This window comes from Poecile atricapillus, chromosome 1 (assembly GCF_030490865.1).
Source record: "Poecile atricapillus isolate bPoeAtr1 chromosome 1, bPoeAtr1.hap1, whole genome shotgun sequence".
NCBI classification, from domain to species: Eukaryota; Metazoa; Chordata; class Aves; order Passeriformes; family Paridae; genus Poecile; species Poecile atricapillus.
The window spans coordinates 56,285,921-56,310,263 of record NC_081249.1 but is presented as its reverse complement, the minus strand read 5'-3'; the positions used below and the strand labels follow the sequence as shown (position 1 = coordinate 56,310,263).

At 34.2% G+C, this 24,343-nt stretch overlaps 1 protein-coding gene across 1 annotated transcript in view; it reads right to left on the bottom strand.

The window, feature by feature from the left end:
* DIAPH3 (diaphanous related formin 3) overlaps positions 1–24,343 on the bottom strand; it is a 217,716-nt gene that overhangs the window by 152,795 nt on the left and 40,578 nt on the right. The window contains exons 10-17 of the mRNA XM_058829342.1: positions 20,050–20,160; positions 19,505–19,623; positions 18,674–18,790; positions 17,336–17,454; positions 17,073–17,137; positions 16,384–16,488; positions 13,796–14,131; positions 12,716–12,830 (exon numbers count right to left, since the gene is read on the bottom strand). Of these exons, the coding sequence (XP_058685325.1) occupies positions 12,716–12,830; positions 13,796–14,131; positions 16,384–16,488; positions 17,073–17,137; positions 17,336–17,454; positions 18,674–18,790; positions 19,505–19,623; positions 20,050–20,160 (1,087 nt within the window). The remainder of the gene's footprint in view (positions 1–12,715; positions 12,831–13,795; positions 14,132–16,383; positions 16,489–17,072; positions 17,138–17,335; positions 17,455–18,673; positions 18,791–19,504; positions 19,624–20,049; positions 20,161–24,343) is intronic.

Below are 24,343 nucleotides of genomic sequence, written 5' to 3'. Positions count from 1 at the left end.
TATGCAGTTCTCAACTCTGAAATAAGACATGAGGATTTATTTCAAATTAGAAACATAACCCATTTGTTTAGTTGTAACGTATACCTTATTTAGAAAGAGACAAAAATGTTCCAGCTTCTGTAGGAAAGTAAACAGGATGCACACCAAACATGTAAATCACCTTAACCTTTTCCTCAGAAGTGAAGAGTATAACTGATGACTATGTAGTAATCTTCAGCACAATTTTCCAAGAATACGAAAGTGTTCTAATCTCAGAACAGTTTTTCAAAATTTCCACATTAAAAGCTTTTAATCACTACTATAAAAAAATACAAAGAATAAAGTAAATTTGATAATTCAGGTGAATCCACATGATTTAGAATCCACAAAAGAACCTCTTACATTAATTCACAGCCTAAGTGCTTAGCAACATTTAAATATACTCTAAAGATTTAACATTCATTGTATGATTCCATATAAATAACAAAGAAAATGCTACAATTTTCTTAAAATTAAAATATTCTGTTAAAAGCTCTCCCTAATATGAAAGAGAAATATAAAAAATATGACACAAACAGGAATCAATGAAGTGACTGGATTCTGGGTTACAAGACAACAACTGTGATTTCACTGAAAATAAATCTTGCCGGAAATAACACTGGCTTAACTTTTCCAAAAAGTGCAAAAGAGTTTTCTGGTTAAAAATGCCTGTGAATCTGCCAATTACATTTCTTCTGCATTATTACAGATGTACAATTAATATTACTTCCAACATTTGTATTTCTTAGGGTTTTCTCTCCTCTGTTTCAGCAAACCTGTAATAGCTACTCAGTAATACAGATCATTTACTGTACTATGAGACACTCTTGTGGTACATTAAGGAATGAAGTGATGAGCCAATCATAAACAGACAGATTCAAATTCAGAAAGCATTCACTGCAAACAAACTTTGAGAATATTCATCATTTTAGAATATTTTATTAAAAAGCAAGCAGGAGAGATCTGCAGCATTCATTCTCACTGAAATGTTACTCTATCTTTCACACTATTTGACAAGTTAAACAACAGAAACACTGGAATTGCAAGTGAATTCTTGTCTTTGTTGGCTAGAGAACATATTAATGCCACAACACACTATAAAAGTGAATGTAACTTCATATTATCTTATGTTAAAAAGGTTGTGCATTTCTGCAACAAAAATAGGTCTTTCATAATCTAATGTACCTACCTAAGTTGTAATATCAGACAAATATACTGCAAATATAGTTTTAGGTTCATTCTAATTGGCATGTATTTAAACCTCTGTCCAAAAAGCCTCTCATTCCTCCAGCAATTCAGGCAAACAAAATTTGTATAATTAAAGCTACTCGAATTCCTGGTCCTCAAAATCTGTGCTAGAGTTCTATGAGACTGAAGATGACGTAGTCTCTATTATAGAGACTCTGCATAATTAGTCTAATATGCAGATTCAGTTGTTGCACACATATTTTATGAAGAAAAATATGATTTATCATAAGAGAACAATAATGGCAGTATTTCTTTACTATCTCATCACACATCTTTGCATTAGTCACAATATTTTTAAATGCTGGAAAAAGACAAAAAGGGACAAATAAGTCTGTTTTGCACTAGTTGGACTCTTTTACATATTATTTAGTTAGCCTCTCCAAATGCTGTAGAATATGATTTTATCTCTCTCTTCCTTTTACATTCATATATGCAAAATAGTTGACTATCTAGTCTCTAGACCTTGCAGACTTTTGAGGAATTAGTCTAATCTTAGATGTATAAAAATTACTTAGTAGTTCTACTAGTAACAACATACTCATTCTATTTGACCTGAGTATCATTATATGTAAATATAGTTCCTGCAGCAGAATTATAATTTGATTAAATCTATATGACTTCCTTTCCCTTTAAAAGGTAGGATACAAATATTACCCTGAGTCAACAGAAAACTTCAGCTGGTGATCAAAGAATAAGCCTTAGCTTCAGAGTCTGGAGTGCCATAAGTACCAAGAGCTATATAGACAGTCCAGAACAAATACCAAGAATGGTACAAATTAACAATCTGTGTCATTATTTTTAAGAAAGTAAAGCGTAACACAATTTAAATTTCATCCCAAAGGCAAACATGAGTTTTAGCAAAATGAATCGCATTATTTTCTTGACAAATCAGAGGCGTATTAGCTCCTTCACACAAGGAATACTTTGTCCTTAATTTCTCCTATTCTTTTCATACTGACTTATTTTTGCCACTGTAGTTTCAGGAGGGCTTTATATAGTTCCAAACATGCCTCCTACTTTGAGTTTTGGTCTATACTCCCAGGTTCCCAGCAGCAGAAACCTGGAGATCAGAATTGTGTATTTCCAGTGCATATGAGTACCCTGCTCTCAAAAAACTATTTTTGTTGAAGTGGTTGAGATTCTTTCCATTTATTATAAAGCATGCGTCTGCACAGCTCAGCTTACGTCAGCATTTGTCCCCACTTGATCACTACCTCTTCCTTATTCTGCTGAATAAGGAAGAAACCCAGGTACATTCTGAGAGTCAACTGCTAGCAGCAAATGGATTCTATCTTCCCCTTTTTAAAGTTTGAACAAGTCCATTTATCACTACTGCATCTCTTCTGTAGAGCATTAAAACAGCAGTTCACAGAAGAGTAGTTCACACCACTAGATTAGTACTGAAAATAAACTTTCTCTTTTGGCTTTTTGCAGTTAAGGTGATCTAACCTCCTTTGGTCTTAGCTATAGCTACATCTATCCGTAGTTATTTCTTTTCACAGCAACATTACAGATCTGCTGAATTACAGATGCCAAGGTTTTTGCAATGGGCAACCATGTCTTCAATCCCAGTTTCTCTACATGCATTCCAGCTACAGCTACCTTCCATTCTGTCAGCTTTGATAGCAACTTTTATTCAAACAATCTTGCTGAACAGCGATTTGATTTTTTCATCCTCCCACTGCTTCATGACCCACTATTTCTCAAGACCTTACACTGAAATCCAACAAAAACCAACATTCTGTTTCATATATATCAAGTACATTGCAGCAAAATTTTAAGTGCCACAAGACACTACACCGCACAGTCTAGGAACAGCAAAGATAAGCAGTCACTCAAAGCAGGCTCTTTCTAGCTTCTTATTCTTGCCAGCTATACACATGCATTTACAATTTTAGAAAAAGCCATTTCTATATCAAAGGACAAGTCAAATTGCACAGCAGGAAGCATTTAGTCTTTACAACTGTTAAGCTGAGTAATATAGCAGATGAAATTTCTAAGTTTGATTAGTCATCTGATGTTAGAGGTGAGTACGGTTTTAGAAGTATCTTGTGAGTTAAAAAGAGTTCCACTAACTTGTAAAAACAGGAAGAATCGAGCAGCAAAGCCATAAAACAGGAATATGAAATTGTTAAAAGAAGCAGGATATGCTGTCCATGCCCTCATTCTCTTAAATTTAAATGACATTGAATGCAACAAACTCCTCGAGAAGAAGAATGTATCTGAAAACACAACCATTTCACTGTAAATATTCAACTATTATGCCAGCCAACAACTACAACAGTGCAAACACATCCTGCCCTATTACAAAAGTTTTCAGAACATGGAACTAGATAATATCCTATGTAAAAGAATATTTTGTTACAGCTCCAATTTAACCCCCAAAAAATCCTATGATTTCAGATCAAACAAATTCTCTCAATTCTTACATAACCTTCAGAACTTGATTGCTCTTATTGGGGGGTACGTCATCTACAGGACATAACAAAAGTGCTTCATGGTGATGTTTATTTCATAAAAAACATTGAAAGAGCCCTATTAAAATATCTGTCAGCAAACAATGATAACAAGATAGAGACTAGAAAACTTTATTTAGAATGAGGAAATTGTATGAGAAATTCATCATGTTGAGATCATGCAGAGAACAGCACCCCACAATGGAAGCCTCTTTCAGAAAAATTCATATGAGGTACTCAACTTACTGTTTTTTTTAGTTAAGAACTCACTTTAATTAAGAAAATAAATCACACATTAGATAAGGCCAGGTCATATTTACACAAATTTAGTAGATAATGAAGAGTATGTAATCTTAGTGGGTAAGGAAAGAAAATATCTATAGTCATTTTTTACATATGAATAACTTAAAATATTCTAAATTAAAATATTCAGTTCTAGCTGAAACTGATCAAAAGCAAACAGAAACAAAGACTGCCAAATAAAATACTGCTCAAGTCTACATGGCATACCAGTACCCAAGTACTGTCCAACAGCTGCCTAATTGGACATCACTGCCCCATTAACACGTAATCTTCTTAGGTTTTTTTTGCTTGTTTTTCAAAATGAATTGTCCTTGAAATTAATTTCTTCTGAAACAAGCCATTTGCTGAAAAACTAAATGACAGACTTTCTAAAGGACAAAATCTAGTGCTCATGGAAATTTAAATGCTAATAATTTTCATCAGCAGTGACTTTGAAGGTTTGCCAAATAAGGTTTGTTAAACATATCTTACATGTAAATTATTTTTCTCAGTTCACAAAGAAAAAAGGCTGCAATAAAAGCAGCACTGTAATGACGATTTTATTACACTCAAATATAGCGTTACCTTTAGTCAGATATAAATGCTTGGAACATTAGATTGGAAATTCATCAAAAGCACTTAGTGAATAAACATGTAGGAGAAACAAATAGGAGGTAAAAACCCATGAAAATAGGTTTGTACCAGGTGTAGAGTTTTATACCTCCTGTGTGATACAAACATTAGCAAATTAATTCATGCAGAATCCTTGCCAGTATAGTGACAATTATATTGAATTTCTCAAAGTGAGTATTTTCCATTAAATAAACAAAATTATTAGACTGAGCAGGGGCACTGGGATGAGTTTCCATAACTTGCATTTTAAATTCCAAACTTGTTTTTCTATTCTGTTGGTATTTATAGTTTAGGCCTTATGAAATTGAGTAGACTATTTTTGATCTCTGGATACATGAAAATAATATCTACCTCCTCTAAGATCTTACTTGTTCACACCATGGAAACATTTTCTAGTAGAAATCAATAAAGGAACACTTTTATTGCTTCTAAAACATGAAGCCTTCCAAGGCTTTTCTTACCACATTGTTTGGAAATGGGAGTGGAGTGCTTTTGTTACCCTGAATATACTGTCATATTTTCATCAAACATGAAGTGACTGCAGATTGATATTGTATTTCATGAGGAAATCAACTATTAAGAAAAAAAAAAAAGAATCAGTTGTTCGAAAGAAAAAGGTAAAGGTGAATTAAAGGAACTACTCTGTCCAGGTACTTCACTGAGGAGAAAAGGCAAGCATTCAACTCAGTTTTACAGAGAGTAAAAATTGTCTGTGTATGGAAGGTAAGAAACAGTCATGTAATAACAGCACATACTACAACTCTGTTAAAAAGAAAGAAAAAAGCTAAAATAAATTAAAATTAAGGTAGAGTTTATACTGTGAAGATACTTACAAATGTTGCAACTAATTCTTCAATAATATCTGTTCACTATCTGACAAAGTAGTTCCTAACTGAAAATACAAATCAAAGTACCTTATCTAATAAAAGTTTACAACATCTGCTGACACTGTCTTCTACAGTCCTACCAGAAGAATGAACTGATGTTACTCATGATTCTGACATAGATTAGGGCACTGATGACACAGTCATTTAATCATTAATTAATTCAAGGGAGAATTAATACTAAGAAGTTGTCAAAAAAGGAGAATAAAGGGGAAAAGATGTCACAATTTTAGATACCAAAAAAATCAAACAAACAAACAAACAAAAAAAATGCTATTGTCAGGCTATTTTAACCACTTCTATGCTATTTTTTTTTTTCAGGTTTTCTATTTTTTCTTTGCCACACATTCATGGAGTTATCTGGATAGCAAAGTCAGGTTTTAGGAGTTATTCACATCCCACCTCTTTAAATACATTTAACAGTCTGAACAACTGAATGTGTCTCCTATCTATGACAGGACATCAGAAAAACTAAATTAAGTTGATTTAATTTTCCATAAATGGGGTCTGTTTTGCTGTGACAGTAATTGGTAAGTAATCTCCCTGCTTTTAATTCAACACACAAACTTTTCTATTTCATCAGAGAGCAGTTGGGTGGGCATTTGGCAGCCAGCCAAGCTTAATGCACCACAGAAGTATATTCACTCATTGATCCTTATACATCAATCTCTACATAACAAATATCCTTTGGTACAAATATTTAAAACAGATAGGAGCAGATTTCATTCTATTTGCTAAGAATGTAAACAACTAATCTAGTTACTACCAAACAACACTAAATATACCATCCACTCTCCACGTGAAGATCATACACTTAAGATGCAAGATATCACTGACATTTCAATGCTTTAGTTGCTGTTCCTTGCAAATGCTCATAACTTACTCCTGCTTCTTCAGAAAGGAATGATTTTTCCTTATTTTATTTTATATGCACAAATCTTTTTGAATAATTGTGCTTTCAGGATAGTTAGGATGATACTGAAAGGCCAGCCAAACAAATGCATAGCAGGTTTTATTTACTTCTACTTGTACAGTTACATTAAAAGGTAATTCAGGTTACTCAGTGCTGTATTATAGCAGAAGTTACTAAACTATATTGTTGACAGTCTTACAGGTTTGTAACAATAAGATTGCACAAGAAATACAGTTTGGAGCTACTTCTGATAAATCCTCTGGAGAAGGAGGAAAATACGAGGTTAGTGGGCTCAACCTAATCTTTCAGATGGAAGACAACATGTTCTCTTGCTTATGCCCTGTATGCTGTGGTGTGTTAAACACAGCACTAAACTGATTTATATTGCTAATTTGATCTTCTCAGTAGCATTTACTCTCTTTTCTGATTTAAAATATTTGAGACTTAACTGGCACTATAGCACCTTAGGTCTTAATTTTTCTTAGAGTATACGGGGAGAAAAAAAAATTAGAACTATATTGACCTTTTCAAGTCAAGTGCCAACAGAGATAGTACTCCCACAGAAGTGCTTTATTTCTGAATAATCAAGTCTGGCAGGAGCTCTGGTGTGATGGGATCAGACACTGCCATTTCCAATAAGATTAGGATGAAAATCTGTCCTAGTTGATAAAAAAAAAAAATAGCGAAAGATCATGCAATCTTTCCCTCTCGAGTTTACTAGATTAATTCCCTTTGATATCTAGAAAAGAAAGAAGAGAACAGTTCTAATTTTTTCATGCCATCTCCCATTAGCTGCAGTTCTCTGTATATTGCTAAAAAGAATGAAGAATTTACAAGTGATTTCTTGTATGTTTGATGTGCAATTTCTAATCCTCATTTGGACTTTATCACTTTAAACATAAGAATCTCTGGATCAAGTCAAATAAACTTATTGGTAGGGTATTTCATGGAACTACTAGCTTCCTTATATTTTGCATATGTGAGATGTCCAAATTGTCATTTTGGACTGAAATGCTTTAAGATTTCTTTTTTGGTTAGAGGTTGCTTTCTTGTGTACTCTAGACTCCTAAATCTTAAGAGTCACCTTGGCAAACCACTTCAAGAACCCAAGGGATTACTTTAAGCAATATGTAGCTGGTTCTCTCTTGTTATGCTGAACACATATCCCACATTATGCCTAACCACTACAGTCTCACTACATTAATTACACTTACTCACAGACTTTAGCAACTCACTGCTATAATCTTCTCCACACCAGTACTCTTCAAAGTAACTGCACAAACACAGTGTTTCTGCCTTAAAATTTACCTTATTTCAGTATTGTAAGTCTTAAAAAAATAGCAGTTTGAATCTACTCTAAGCAACCTGGCACTCATATCAATGATTAAAAAGTAAGAACTGCAATAAGAGTTATCTAGAAAAGACATTATGCCAGCTTTACCACATCTTATATATAATCCATTCTCGTCACTTAGCAAAAGAGAAAGTTCCTTCCTGAAAACATAACCCTTCCTATTTCTTTTGGACCATTTATCCTGAATTTTTCCAATGTTCTTTGAACCTACTGAACTTTTGAAGTTGTCTCCAAGTGGCCCCAAAAATTCCTTAGATAGCTATTTAAAAATTAGCTGAAAGGTCCTTTGCAAGAAATTCAAGATTCAAAATGACTATGTGAAGAACATCCTGTTTATATTTATCTAGATACATTGAATGAGTTTTCCTGTTATCTGCACACTTTTACATTTTTAATACTAATTTTTTTCTTGCAATACTATCTTGAACTTCCCTATCAAGACACACGCAGTTTTTTTATCCCACAGTTTTAGCTGCTGGCAATTTTTCTGTATTACAATACAAAGCTTAATCAAGTCTTGGATATAGTTAAATTGCCCACTTTATTATCACAAAATATTCAGTTTCTCTAATCGTAATATTTTCTCATCATATACATGTTGAGATCCAAGAGCCAATAATACAATATAATATTATTAGAAGGAATTTCCATTCACACGGTTTTGAACAGGAGTTTTTTTACCACACAAGATTTTCATGATTCTAGAGCTCATGCTATTTTTTATGCAAAGTGTCACTCCCCTGCCTGTATATTTAATAATTCCAGCAAAGTTAGTAGCATGTTAGCTTTACAGACCGGTGATTGTTCTTCCATCGGGCTTTTAGTGCATTACAAAGCAGTGGACATTCAATAATGAGAATTCGTGTTTGTTATCTTATCTTTTAGGATTAAATAATAGAAAAGCATATGTAAACTCCAGCTCTGCCATTCAGTATTTCACATATCAATTAACTTTAAGTCATATATTCAGTTAATCAGTTTCCAAAAATTTTAGTAAGAGATTCATTTAAAAACATTGTTGCTGGAAAGGCTTTACACAGATTTTCTTCATTGATCTGAGATCATGAGGATAACCTTTATTGGTAATTCTTAAACTCTTGATATTTCATTTCCTTCTCTTTCATGTCTCTTCTAACCACCCTTCATACCAATCCTTTTTTTCTTTAAAATATACCAGATGACCAAAGATCACCCATGCAAACCATTCACATTCATCACCTAATTTACAAAACTTGTCAGTTACTTTTCTTTCCCCCCAGACAGTGAGTAGTCATGGAGCTGTCAGAGGTACACAAAACCAACTCTTACTCAGGTAACCACCACACAACCAAAACTAATGGCCAAAACAAATGTACAACAAGGGCAACCACAATGACAATCTAGTGACATCTCACAGGTTATGGGTTCATTGTATCAATTAGGGATAGCACCACGACATGGACAGGAACAACGCCCTTAAAGCACACACTCATGCACTGACACACATGGAGCCCTCTCGCTCAGGTTTTTATGACAAAGTTGTTGGTTTGCCATTATGCCCTTGACTAAATTCTAAATCAATGAAAGAAAAATCACATTTCATCTTCAGTAAGTTGCTACCAGAATATCATCAACAACTGATGCTTTGATATTTCTCAGTGATCATCCCAAAGTTAAAACATGTTGCTTTCACAAAATGATTCAGCTTTTGAAAAGTGACAAAATCGGCCTTATAACATGCAAAAGAAAATACCTTAATCATCCATAGTCTATGTGGACTTTCCATTATCACCATCAGCAAGCAGCACAGTGAAAACATTTCCTCCAGTAAAGTACGAAGAGTGCTGCCAGCAGCAAGTCAAAGAAGTGGTTACTTCCCTCTACTCCCCTTCTCAAGGAGATACATCTCCACTCTCAGGGAGAAGCATCTAGAGTATTTTGTATGGATTTCTCCAGCCCCAAAAAAATACAGGTACTTTGGAATGAGTATAACACAAAATCATCAATATTATTAGAGGGCTGAAACATAAAGATACAGACAGAAAAGCTGAAAAAGTTGTCAGTCTTGAGAAGGATAATAAAGGACAAGGGAAAACTTACTGTTGTCTCAAATGACTTGAGAGAAGGCTGGAAATAAGAGGAAACCAGAATTCTTGTAGATGCACAACAAGCAAGAAGAAATAGGCACAAGTTTCAACAAAAGATATCCCAAAAGATACTATGAAAAAAATATTCACCACAATGACAAATATGGGAACAGGTTGTCCATCCCTCTATCTCCATCTTGAGAAATACCTCAAACTCAGCTGAAGGAAGTTCTGAGCAACATGAATTAGACTGGTCCCTTAACAAAAAGCTGTTGGACTTTCAGATGACCTTCAGGGGTTTCATCCATGGTTCATGTCTCTGAAGTATCTCTGGATAAACTCAACAAAGGTTTCCTACAGTCTTAAGCTAGGCCCTCTTTCACTTCTTTGTTCTTGCAATAGTATTTCTTTCATACCTCCATAACATCTTCAGTTTTTCAATTGCTTCAATGCCCCTTCAGGATCAACATATTTTATAACTCCTATACAAACATCTGCTGAATCTTCAAATCTATTCTATACTGTTCTTTGTTTTTTTCCCTAGTGAAAATTCCTCAGAGGATTATTTACATAGACATAAGACTTCCTTTTCTAGATCAGCACTGATATACTTTTGGCATATTAGCTGGTAAAATGCACCAACGGAATATTTGAGTACTTCAATTTGATTTTACTTAATGATAATAAAATTCACTTAAAGCTTCATTGAACATTCCTTGCTTCCTCTACCAGATATCTCTTCTTAAGCAAAGATTTTAATGAAAAGAGTCTGCATAAGCAGACCCTTTAGCAGAGTGGAAAACAGCTCCTTCTTTGCATGCCATCATTTGGCTATGGAATAATTTTCAATTTCTCATCTTTCTGGTTTTAGATATAAAGCTTTAGAAATAGTCAAGGACTGTTCCCAATTTGAGTGTAGTGAATAGCTTGCTGATTCTACTTTAGAGAGCCTGGTGTTAAATCTCCTCAAGATTGTGAAGAAAACTCTATGTCTCTAATTTCTTTGGTAAGTTTTGATATAATCAGTAAATTAAGTATAAACTACGAAGAAGTATCCCCTCTCTCCATGGTCATGATAACAGAAGCAATTGCTTTGTTGTACTCTGTAGGAAATTCATGCTATCAACAAGAGACCTTGAGATCTGGTCCTGCCTACTAACACACTTAAGCTTGCATTTAAAGTTCTGTTAACCACTCACTTGAACAAAAATTAAATTTAGCTCCATGTTGCCCTTTAAACACCTACTTGCTGTTCTAAATAAAATTGTTAGTGTCTCCACTTCCTTTGAAAAATTAAAATGATGGTACACTTATATCACCCATGTGGGATGAGAGAAATTTCAAAACTTAAAAATAAAAAAGATTAAGCAGTAAGCCTCACCAGTAAAAGAAAAAAATAAAAAATTTGTTCCTGGAGACTATAGTCTTTAAATTGGTGTACACGTACACACACACACACACACACACACACACACACACACATTTGGTATACAAGTGTACTTCACTGACTTTTCAGCTGTAGATCCAGTAACTCTCTTCTATTGGGTTTTGCCAAAACAATGTATTCAGTCCATTCAGTTCAATATTGAGGGATGTTAATCTTGTTAACTCTAATGCTCATGTTGTCTGTGGAGACTCACAATCCTCTTCTGAGCCATTAACATGTTTGGCCTAAACATCATCTTGTCTCCCAAATTTTACTGTTTAATTACACATAGGAAACTATTTCCTCCAGTGGCTTTTAAAACTTCCAACCTATTAATTCAGGGAACATTCTTGGGAATTCTCCTAACATTATAAAGGCACCATAATTAGCTTCTAGACTTATTTTAATAGATTCAAGCTAACATGTCTGTGGTGAGGTTTTCTTGCCTTTTTATCTTTGTACAACATTCTTAATATTATTAAGTATCAGCAGCAACAAGCTATAATACTTAAATCAGTAGAAACACTACTAGGGCATAAAAATCATGCTTTGACAGGAGTGGAATAAAGTTCCTGATAATGGTAAAAAAAGAAATTGGATAATTCACACCAAAGCATACCCCAAAAAAAGGAGAAATTTGAGAATGCCATGCCATTTTATCAATAAAAATATCAAAATGGAATGTTTTAAGCAAATTAAAAATACAATAACCCCTGTTCAATTTGCAAAGAAATTAAACATTACAGCCCTCTGGCTGCTCTAAAGTACTACATCTCTGATACCAAAAAAAGGAGGGAGAAAACAAATGAGTCAGGAAGTAACAGGCATTTTATTTCTGAGACAGAATAACCTAAACTATGGCTAACAACTTACTTCCACAGAAAAGAGAAGAGTTTTAAAACCAGGAATACTTTCAAATATTTTGTTCTTTCACAGTGCTTTAAAAGCTAAAGAATCAAAGCAAATATCAAAGGAGATCTATGTTCCTACAGGTTTATCAGGAAGTAAAAAAGAAAAATCACTGAAAGACAATCGTCCATCGTGGATCCAATATGCATCAATTATCATATCAATTCTGAGGGTAAATGTATTACCTTCTGAGCTCCAGATTAGATTTCAGTAATTTATGAAGGTATTCTGATAAAATTTTATTAATATTTTTTTTTAAATGTGATAAAGAAAATCTGCATTATCCAGAAGAATTTATTGGAGTTTTTTTCTGTGAGGTTTTTCTACAGGTCACACAATTTTTGCCATGCTTAAGTAAAATAGTTCAATATTACTGCTGTAAGCAGTCTAGGATTTTCAGATATTTTTCTTCATACATCCCACTTACAAACAATGTTATATTCTGAGGGTTTTTTTCATACATTTAAGTCCCAAGAATGTTAAAGGTATCTCCAAAAGCTGGAAATTAAATCCATCACCTACTTACCCCTTTTTTGACAACAAAATGTAAGTTCCAATTTGCAAAGCATGTCAGCATTCTCATATTTGTCTTCTTCTGCCTTAACCCAAAAACAGGATTCTGTCATCTCCTGAGGCCTGATCTACAAGCAAGAGACAAAACAAAATGTTACTAATTATTTTGACACTATGCAGAAACTGTACTCTGTAAAGCCTAAAGCACATTAAATATTTAAGAGCTCTGTAAAACGTGAACTTTTAGTACACAACTCATATTTAGAATTGTTAATATATTACTCATTAAAAATAATAAACCCTAAAATAAGTGGGTTTGGAAAAAAACTATTCTAACAATGCAGACAACACACTCTGTTATCCAAGATCTAAAAGGAGTGAATTAGCTTTGCAAACTTCAAATAATCTCTGAACATAGTTGGTTTAACTAGATACTAAGTATCTTACTTTCCAGAATGAAGCTTTGATTAATTCATTAATTGTGAAAATATCTTTACTGATTTACTTTGGTCTAAATAATCATAGTTTCCAAACTCAGTAGACTGGTATACTTAATCCTGTCACAATGGTGAAGGAGAACAAAACAAAACCAAAACCAACCAAACCTCAAATTGAGTCTATATTTTGTCAGCCATTAAATTTATGTAAGTATATTTATACTACTGACAAATGGAGATAACTGCACTCCTTCTTTCCAGTCCAGGCTAGATAGATTCAAGACACTTGTTTGGAAACTGTATAGCTACCAGTGTAGTGCAGTGACTGATCTAACATAACATGTCTGCTGAAAAACAAGGCATAATAGGCCCCAGGAAGCATAAGAAGCATCCTGCTATCCAGGTTGTTTTATTCTAGACCAGAACTGACTTTTTCAGGCATCTCATAAAGTCAACAGATACTTGCCCAAATGATTCACGGGTTAATGAAACACACTTTTCAGAAAACAATGAAAAGCTGAAAACAGAAAGTATTCCTATCTCACATAATTTCAACTAATGTATAAGTTGCTTATCTAGTCTTACTTCTGACAATCTATTTTCCCAAAGATCAGTGCCAGATTTTACATCAAGTATTTGTCATTAATCAACATTACCTTAGACCAGTTGAGTCTTTTCATAGTAACCTCAGGTTTAAATTCTTTTTTAGGCTTCATTCCAAATGGCAAAGCACATGAAGGTGGGGACCACTGTATTCCAGGCAGGCCTGGTAGAGGTGGTGGTGGAGGAGCACCACCAAAACCCAGAGGAGCTCCCAAGCTATTCAGAAGTGGTGGAGGAGGAGGGGGAGGTGGTGGTGGTGGAATTGCTCCATTAGAAGGCAGCGGTGGAGGAGGAGGGGGTGGAAATTGATGTGGTCCTGCACCTTCCAGTGGAACAACAGATGCATCTCCATGAGTTGATGGCACAAAACCAGGTGGCACCGAGCCATACTGATAAGGAAAATATTCTTACTCAGTTTCACAGTTTAATCAACAAAATGCTATAACAATCGTAGTTTATATATTAAATCCAGAAAGCCAGTTGAAAGTCAATGCCATTTGTCTTGTATAGAACAGTTAAATAAGAATGATAACAAGCCCAACATGCTTTTGATTTCACAATCGGAAGTGTCAATATTTGAAGCGGACATTTAGACCCAGGGCTGCACAACAAAAATGACAAACTGAAATGGTGTTTCCCACTTCTTGTTTTTCACTGGACCATGAGCTAGGAAGGGTATGATAGATATCCTGAGATCTTATCTAGACTACCATGGTTTAGCTCAACTTTAAAAAAAAATAACATCCTAGTCTCTGTTGTTTTCATCTTACAGATGACAGAGAAACATTCCAAGAATGTAACATCAAAATCTGAAGATAAATAATTCTGCTGAAAAACAGGTATCTTCCTATGTAGGAGCATTCTCATTCTACACAATTGAAAACATGGAGGAATAATGAAAAAATATCCTTCCAAAACAAAGCTTCCTTAGACACCAGCTTCTTATTTCATATAGAAATGACATCTATAATGTATCAAAACAGGAATAGGATTTCAGCAAGTCTAATAAAATTACTTCTACTATTTGAAAAATTTCTATCATAGGCCTACAAACATGAATAAGGAAGTATCTGACAAAAACAACAAAAGAATAAATAAGAAATATTTAACTACTGGTGATAGCACTAATTACCTTTCCAACTAATTATGAGCTGAAACAGATAATTGTAGAAAATAAAGGGAAATACAATAGGCAAAAGATTTAAAATTTCCAAAAGGAAACAGCTGAATATCAATAAATACAAATAAATGCATGCACAACAGCATGATAGTGTTTTGAATTTCTGAAAATAATCTTTGTTTACACTGACAAATAGACACTGAACAGTTGGGCTCCAGAAATGAAAGAAATACATGAATACATACCAAATGCAAGAAGAGAGCAAAGGAATGAGACCAGAGTTAAAAACAGTCATTAGAGGTGGAAGTCAGCATGCTAAGTAGCAACTGATGGAAGCCTAAGTTTCGTCTTTAGACAGATTTAAAAAGTACTAAGTTGCAGTAATCAATTACCTGACATTTACAGAACTTTTCATGTATCCCATTAACAACAGTGGGATAATTTATGGTATGAAAATTACTGAGCAGAATCACACGTTATGCTCTCTGTCTGCATGTAAAAAAAAGTTATATTTAAAGCAGTAAATAACAGAAAAAGTAAAATAGGGAGGAAACCAATTTCACTTACAAAAAGTATTTATGTTTTCAAAGTACAGAAAAATACTTTCTTAAAGAATGATGCCCCACTTTTACTTTATTTAGTTTTTTAGAATTTAGAAAAGCAATTGCTTTTGTTAAATGTTTGTCTTTGACTTCAAGAATTAATTTTGACCAGAAACATGAATAAGAACGACATTTCTAAATAGACCAAAGCAGAACTAAATTAATTTTCCTCACAAAGAAAATTAAAGAAACCAATAAATATTAAAAAAATTTCTCAGAATTATTAAAATAAACACCTATAAGCATGTCTTTCTGATGTTTTCTTCTTTAGCCATTTTAGACTGTGCTTCTTATTGTCAGAAATAAGACATAAGAAAAATCATTTGATTACACAGTCTCCTTACATAGATTTAAGAGTTGAAATAGTTATAATTCAAGTATTACTCTCAAAAAATCTGAACTATTCCTCTCCATCACATTTTAAAATATCTATTTCTTCTTGAAAATTGAAAAATTTTCAGAAAATGTTCTTATCCAGCCACAGGTTATTTTTTTCACTGCTGGATATCCATGGTAAGGCCTCAGTATAGCAAACTGTATAATAAGCAGCAATTTCCTGTGGAGGAATATAGATCACAATGATGAATGCTAATCTAAAAGCATAAGACTTACTACTCTATGTGGTTAATTACTTTGGAAATCTATGACTCTGAAAGAAAAACCCAAATGAAACTTAAGAAAGTAGTTAAATTAACTGAGCTCAGGCATAAAAGGATTATCTGGGAACTCACAGCTAACTAATGTCACATTACAATTATTTGTATAAAACAGAAATAAAGGAAACTAACATTCAATAATAATTGATGACAAAGATTCTTTGAAAAAACCCTCAACTGTACTATCAGAATCCAAAGCAAAAGGAAATGGAAGTTCCTTTCAAAAACATTTTTTCATGCATTCATTAATACTGTCTTTTTACCTGCAATTTAAAAGCTTGCAATTCGGTTTCAAGTTCACTGATTCTCTCCTCTTTTTTTTGCAGCAGGGCCTGGGTCTCCTGATGAACTACAAAATCTTTTTCAAACTAAGAAAAGAGAAAAAAAAAAGAAAATTGTTGGTACCAGTCAGTTCTGCATGGTTTCTTTAAATTCCAACTTTTCCTTTTGTGCTTCTTAAAACTCATGTGATAACAATACCAAGGACACATGTCTGCTATTCCAATTTCCATGCTGAGGGAAGAATCATCTGTATTACCACTACAGGTCTTTACTATACGAAATGGCATAAAGACTTAATGTATACTAAATTACACAGCATAGCTTAAAAGCCATGTGTGTACAGTAATTACAGTCTATGAAGGAGTCTATTTTTTATGCTCCCACTGTTTATTTTGTTAGGGAAACTGATAACTGTTGAAATAAAGTATTCCGTTGGTTTTTGGAAGAGTTGTACATGAAAACTTAAATGGTAGAAAGCTTCTTAATTAAGGTTAACTACTTTACCCCACTTGGCTTCCTAGTCTACAAGGAGCATCCAAATTCCCACTTTAACACAGAACTAATATTAAGTTCAAGTTAAAAACTATGCCACAGTTCAGTTACGCCATTCATTAATCTATTAAGTAATCCTGTGTCCATCTTATGATCACATGATGTAAAAATTACTTACTTTTCTGGAAAGTTCAGAAGCCCTCTCTTCACATTCTTCTAATCTTGCTTTATCAACACAGACATCTTGAAAAAAATCAAGCACACTTACGCATAGGCAGGGAAGACAAGATTCTTAATCACTTATTCAGTTATATATGTATGTGTGTATGTATATGTAAATATATATATGTGTATGTAAATGTGTATATATATATATGTATATATATATACATACATACATATAAGTATGATGCTGTAATCATTTCCAAACATAGAACTTACCTAGTAAGTGGCTGAAATTTATATCTAATCTCTTACGATACGTGAAATCTGGGTCTGTTCCACTTCGATGTAACACTATCTGTGACACACACTCTTCAATTAATTTGAAATACTGTGGACTAAAGACAAAGATGAGCTATTTTACAGCATATTTATTTACCAATCTATACTTAAAATCTCATCTATGAACAGTAAGTAAATACGGTCAAAGGCTTTGGGCTGATTTGTTTCCATAAAAAAGTAGAGGTTTCAAAGAGAAATTATGTTTGGCAGCTTATTACACAAAAAGAGTTTACCAAAAGCCTGAAAAAACAATTGCCCTAAAGATAAATATTTCTTGTATTATAAATTCTACATCTCCATCCCTATAGAAATTTAGAAAGGAAAGACCACCTCCTGCTTCCTCTCACTAAAGAGAAGGCTCTTCCGTCTGCATGATTCAACAAGTTTTGTGACTTTTCTAACTACAAGTGCATTGCAGCCCTGCTTCAGTAAAAGGAATGAAAAACACCTTGTTCTAAAATGCCAGGGGGTATGACAGCTGGGTCACTTGCCCAGAACACACAAGCTGTGAATTCAAACCTTTTCAGGTGGAAGAGGTCTAGAACAGATGTACCCATAGCAGGCAAGTACCCTTCACCTTTAAACGTACGTCTGTGCTAGACCTTGCCTGAAACGCAAGGTTATGCAGAATGTTGTGCAGAAAACAGATGGCCCCTGCTCAGTTCATACCTTGCTCCTCCAGTGCTTCCTCAAAGACAACACAAGACTTTTGGAAGGAAAGTATTTGTCAGCTTGAAACACTTAAAGTTTTATTAAGTGTTTCCCTGTAATTTATCTGACGAATGTTCCAGGAGACAGAAACATGTCTACACTGACCTATAATGCATACTGCAAATACTCAATTCCTACCCAAAAGTTACTCTAAATTAGGCATATATTCAGATTTCTGCATAAAGCGTACTTCTTTGCATACTTGGTTTTGTCCTTTGACTCGAATACACCACAAAAATTATACTATGATTTATAACTGATAAGACATCTCTCCTGATCACTTATACTTGCAATCAATAAGGCTCAGCTCTTAATAAAAATAGTTTTCTGTATTTATAGAATAAAATTATACACTAAGCAGAAGAGACTAAAACATACAGATGGCATTATTGATTCCAAGTTTATTCTTTCAAACATGAGCTCACAAATTACAATCCACATAGAAAGAAACCTACCATTAACCTACCATTAAACCTACCATTAAACTTATGGAAAAAATATCCTATTAATAACTGAATAAAAAAAAAAATACATTATTAACATTTAACACAGCATTAAACATACCGTATAAAATAATCATTTCTTATCAGCAAAAGATGTTGGAGAATAGAAAGAAAATATCCTTCAGCGCTAGTGTCCTTAACTGTATTCCACACCATGTTGTAAACATCATTTGCTTCAGTGAAAGTGTTAAGCAGAATAATACCAAAGAATCAAAAAAGTTCAGTCAAATGTTTACTGGTAATTTCTTTAAACAGAAATTGCAGCAGAAAAATATTCATTATATGCTTTATTTTGTTCATGTTTGTCCTTCTGATATCATGCAATCATTTATGTAGGAATAGACCTCTAAGATGATCAAGTCCAACTATTAGCCAAGCACTGCCAAGTCCACCATTCAGACATGCCGCTACATGCCCCATCTACAAATCTTTTAAATATCTCCAGACATGGGGACTCCACCACTTCCCTGGGGAGCCTATCCCAGTGCTTGACAACCCTCTCTCTAAGAAATTTTTCCTATTATCCAATCTAAACCTCACACAGCACACCTTGAGGCCCTTTCCTCTCATTCAGTCAGTTGTTACTTGGGAGAAGTGACCCCGCCTCACTATAACCTCGTTCCAGGTAGTCACTGAGAGCAACAAGGCCCTCCCCTGAGCATCCTTCTCCTGAATAACCACAGTTCTCTCAGCTGCTCCTCATAGGACTTGTGCTCCAGACCCTTCTCTGGACATGCTCCAGCCCCTCCATGCACTTCTTGTGGGTGAGCTGCCCACAAGTGAGCACAGAATTCAAGGTCCAGCCCCACCAGTGCCCAAATCAGTGTCCTGCTCTTGCTGGCCACACTATTTCTGACACAAACAAAGACCATATAGCCCCTCAAAAGGATATTCTAGTTCAGATCTAATATCTTCTAAACGATGAGAGAATTCAATCATGTCTTCTTCTTTATGCTCATTGAACACTTTCAGCTGAATATCTAGTGCTTCATTCTTTATACATTGTAGTTGCTGCAAAGAAACAGTACAAAGGCTTGCAAAATTAGCATCTCCATATGTAAATAAATGTATCTTTTTAATAAATTCCCGAAGTCTATGTTATTTAAAAGTTAAAAATTACAAGAACACGTAAGTTAAGTTAAACATTCAAAAGGTAAACATAACTTTAGGCTGGCTTAAAATTTTTGCACAGCAGTGTGTCACATGTTCTTAAGCAAAGCCATAAAATGCTGAGGAATCATTATAAAATTCAGAGAGCACATTTTACCTTTTCATTTTTATTTTAAGGTTGATTCTTTTATCTGACTGCTCTTTCCCAAACTTAATAAAATGCCTTTGAGAATAATTTATCAGAACGTATTCTCCCATTCACCTTCTAAGGCTCAAATAATTAAAAAAATTAAATAGTAATGCAAAGAGAGATGACAAGATGCTTACTGGCAATATCTCTTTCAATCCACTGCGCATAAATTCATTTCTGATGTGAAGCCTAAAATCCAAGTCATCAGGAGATGTAACGAGAGCATTGATGAGCTGCATGCAAGCTACCTGTAATACAGTAAATAATAACCTATCTTATTTCTTAGATTCTAATATGCATCACAAAGATACAATGAACTAATAATTAGGCATTACATCATTTCTAAGTATAAAACTACTGTAATCTTGTAACTAAGCTACTTAAATTCCTGATCAGCCACATGAGCTATAAATATCAAACTCTAGATCACAAATTTCCATAAAAATTAAATATTTTCTCACTCCATTGAATTTTGTCATTTTATACAAATATCAAGTTCCTTCAGCCAATGAACTTTAGCAGATAAAGCATAAAAATCAACATGTTAAAATCATTGCAAATACATATTTATCTATACATATATATAAGAAGTTAGGGATATATACCGTCTGTGTAGAGTGAAACATATATAGTTTTTTTAAATGCTGTTTAAATTAAACTGAGCCTGAAGAATAGAATGGGGTGTTTTCCACTTCTTTTTGAAATGGTCATTCTTTAAACATACTGAGCATTATAGAGTACTTCATGGAAATCACTCCTTCAACTCAAAAGAAAGAATCAGGCCAACTAGTGAGTAACCCCTCTTCTGAAAAATCAAGATACTTATCTTGAAAACCCATAGCCAGAAGCAGCAGAAATTCACTGTCCAGATTCACAAGCCTTTAGAACAATGGCAATTTACTGGCAATTTATCTCTAATTCAGATGTAAACAGCCATTATTTCCTTTTTTTACCATCTTTGCAAGTTTTGCTTCAATTTACAAAAAAAATATGCTATTCAAGTAATTCCAGCATTTTAAGGGCTTTTTAAAAGCATCAGACCACTAGAATTCTATTTGGACCCTACATACTATGTAAACAATTAAAGCAATGTGGTTCAAACACTTTGCTGTAAAGCCTTTTCTAATCAAAAAATGATGATGCATTATGCCATATGCAAAAGGTGATACTGGAAAGATGCTATCCCAGTCATCTTCAAAGTATGCATAATTCTAAGTTCTGAATTTACATATGGTCATAAGAACAACCAGATGTACAACCTACATTGATACAGACTGTGAGACTTTTCCAAAGGAACATGCTAATATTACATAACAGCACAGACCACAGCCATTATCCTACCTTTATCCTACTACAAAGTACGTAAGCATGAGAGTAGCTCTATACATTATTTCAGCTGAACTATTATGGAGGTGAATGGCAATTGGCATCATTTAGGCTTGTTTGACTGCAGCGTTAGTCTGTGTAGATGAACTTACTAGCTAGCACTAGAAGAGAACAGCTTTGTTATGAGAACAGAGATGTAACAAATGTAAACAAACAGTTAATGTGAGAGCTGTGAACCTGCTGAGAAAATCAAGTCAAGTAGACTGTGAGCTACAGCAGGTTGTTACGGATCACACGTTAGAATGACCCAATTAACCATGAGGCATTCTCCACCCAATCCCATAAATTATGGTACTTGGAGTCACTTAAAAATAAAACCTCAAGGGTCCCACAACTCTGCAATAGGAGTTGGGGACATCTTTTGGATCTGGAGATGTCTGAAAGAACAAGAATGCTCAAGGGAGGATACCATGGTTGGAACCACTGTACTAATCCATCCAACACCTCTCCTGGATAGAAGCTGCCACAACGGCATCTATTCTTAAATTACTCTGTCATTCTACATACCTTGGATCAACAATAACTTCAAAACAGTAATAGAAGGAAGGAACGAGCTTTGCTCCTTCTTCTAACATGAAGGAAGAGCTGAAATTAATTTCTATTCCCTCAGAACTTCTATGAAATTCAGTACATGCAAATATTTGGATTTGCATAATAATAAAAAAGAAAACTATTGCTTTTATTTTATTGATATAAATCAGGAAAATCACACTAAATTAAATACATAAAATCACATAATTTGTATTTATATATATTTATATATATGATTTATATATGAAAGAATGTCCTGAGTGGGAAGGGATTCAAAAGGACCCTCAAGTCCAACTCCCAGCCTTGCACAGGGAAGTCCAAAGAATCACACCTTGTGCCTGAGAGCATTGTCCAAATGCTTCTTGAACTCAGACAGGCTTAGTGCTGTGACCCCTTCCCTGGGGAGCTGCTGCAGTGCCCAACCACCCTCGGAGAAAAATTGATACCCAGTTCTAATATCTAACTTAAATATCCCCTGACACAGCTTCAGGCCATTCCCTTGGGTCCTGTCACTGGCCACAGAGAAGAGATCAGTGTCTGCCCCTCCTCTTCCCCTCACAAGGAAATTGCAATGAGGTCTCCCCTCAGCCTCCTCCAGGCTGAACAGACCAAAGTGACCTCAGCTGCTCCTCATATGACCTCCCCTCAAGGACCTTCATCATCCTCATTGCCCTCCTTTGGACACATTGTAACAGTCTTATGTCCTTCCTATACTGTGGCACACAATACTGCACACAGGACTCAAAGTGATTATTCAAATCAACTGTGTAAGTGTTAAGACAGACTTCTGTAACTTACTTCAGTGTTAGACAATAATCAAGTTGCAACACCTAAACAAAATAGTACAACACAAGTGGAGGAGGAGAGGAATCAAAGCTAACCAATCAAACATGAAAACATATTAAAAGAGACAGAGCACTTTGAAGGACAACTTACAAAAAGCATCTATGATTAAAACATCTAATTCCTCAAAGATAACAAAAGAAGGAAGACAACAACAGAACCTGTAGGGTCAGTAAAAGACCATGCTGTAAAGGAGTGCCCAAAGAAAACAAAGCAAGATAAATAGCAACACTGTCATATTGGCATGTGAAAGGAGACTGCAAAGTAAAACAGAGACAAAACAGCTCAAGAGTGGCAGAAGAAGTCAGAGAACCAAGCAAAAATGACAAGTAACAAAAGAGCATTCACACTTCAAACATTCAAAGCTTTAAAGAAAATCTTTTATATAACTTTAAAATAACTTTACTTGCTATTTCGTCCAAGTTTGTACTGAAATGTATCTTGACACTGAAGAAAACTAAGATGGCCGAAGTTATATTGACATTTAAAAGGCCATTTTTAGGAAGATCTGGACAACCACAGATTGCCAAGCTTGACTTTTTCTACAGTAGAAATATATATTTTGTATAGCTGAGAACAAAATTAATGAGTAATGCAAAAAAAGTAACATGAATAAATAGCCAGTATAAATAAATGGCTTTGCAAAGCAAAGTCCTATTTCATGAATCAATGAAAGGTGTTCAAAAGGCCCAAGAAACAGGCAAGAATGCTCCAACCGAAGTCTGAACTTCAAAAATTGAAACAAGTGCAAAATATCAAAAGGATTCAGAAAAAAGTAGAAAACAGCATGCTAAGTAAACAAAATAAAAAATTCTACCAGTATTAAATAATATTGAATTTGATGTTTAAAAGTTTGTTTTTAAAAAATTTTCTATGGCTCAAAAATTATGTCATATTAAATTCTGTTGAAGTAATGTTTCCTTTTGTTTTCCCTGCTGCGTCACCATAAGTCTGACTTTTTGTTAGCAAAGTGTTTAACAGACTTGGCAAGGCAATAAAAACCTGTTCCTGTCCTTTCTCCATAATATTTACAGTGAGAGCAATTAGATCATCATCTGATGAGTAAAAATAAATAACCTTACATATCAAAGAATATACCTATGGTGTGTTTTCTTTCAGAAAGGTATTGGCATTGCATTAGTAGCAATTCAGTTAAAGAATTCAGATAAACAGGAATATAGCTAAAAATACCACAACATTGACTGTTTCACCTTAAATAAATTATGTTTCCTGGAGAAAGACCTTCCTGATTTGGGGCTTCTTTGAAGTTATAAATAAGAAACAACCCTTGGTTATTCTTCTCTTCTTATAAAGCTGCTAAATTGATAACAATTTGAGCGTTTAACTGCCATAGTGGATTTCTCATCTTTGTAGTGCCTGTCAGAACAATTCTTATGATACTTCTCCCTGTTATGTCCTTCATTTTATACAATTTGCTTCTGTACATATGTCTATAGTATTTTAAAAACTTAGGGGAAAATACAACTTTGTTAACTTTTCAATTATTTTCTTCAAATTCAAACAAAAACTCTGTATTACTCTTGAAGTCTGTTTCTGTGCAAGTACTTTTTCCTAAGAGTCACTCTATGTGTGTTACTGCCAAAGCATCACTCTACACTAGGTAAACAAAGAAGTGTGCTAACCCCAGCAAAGGAAACTACAACAACCAAA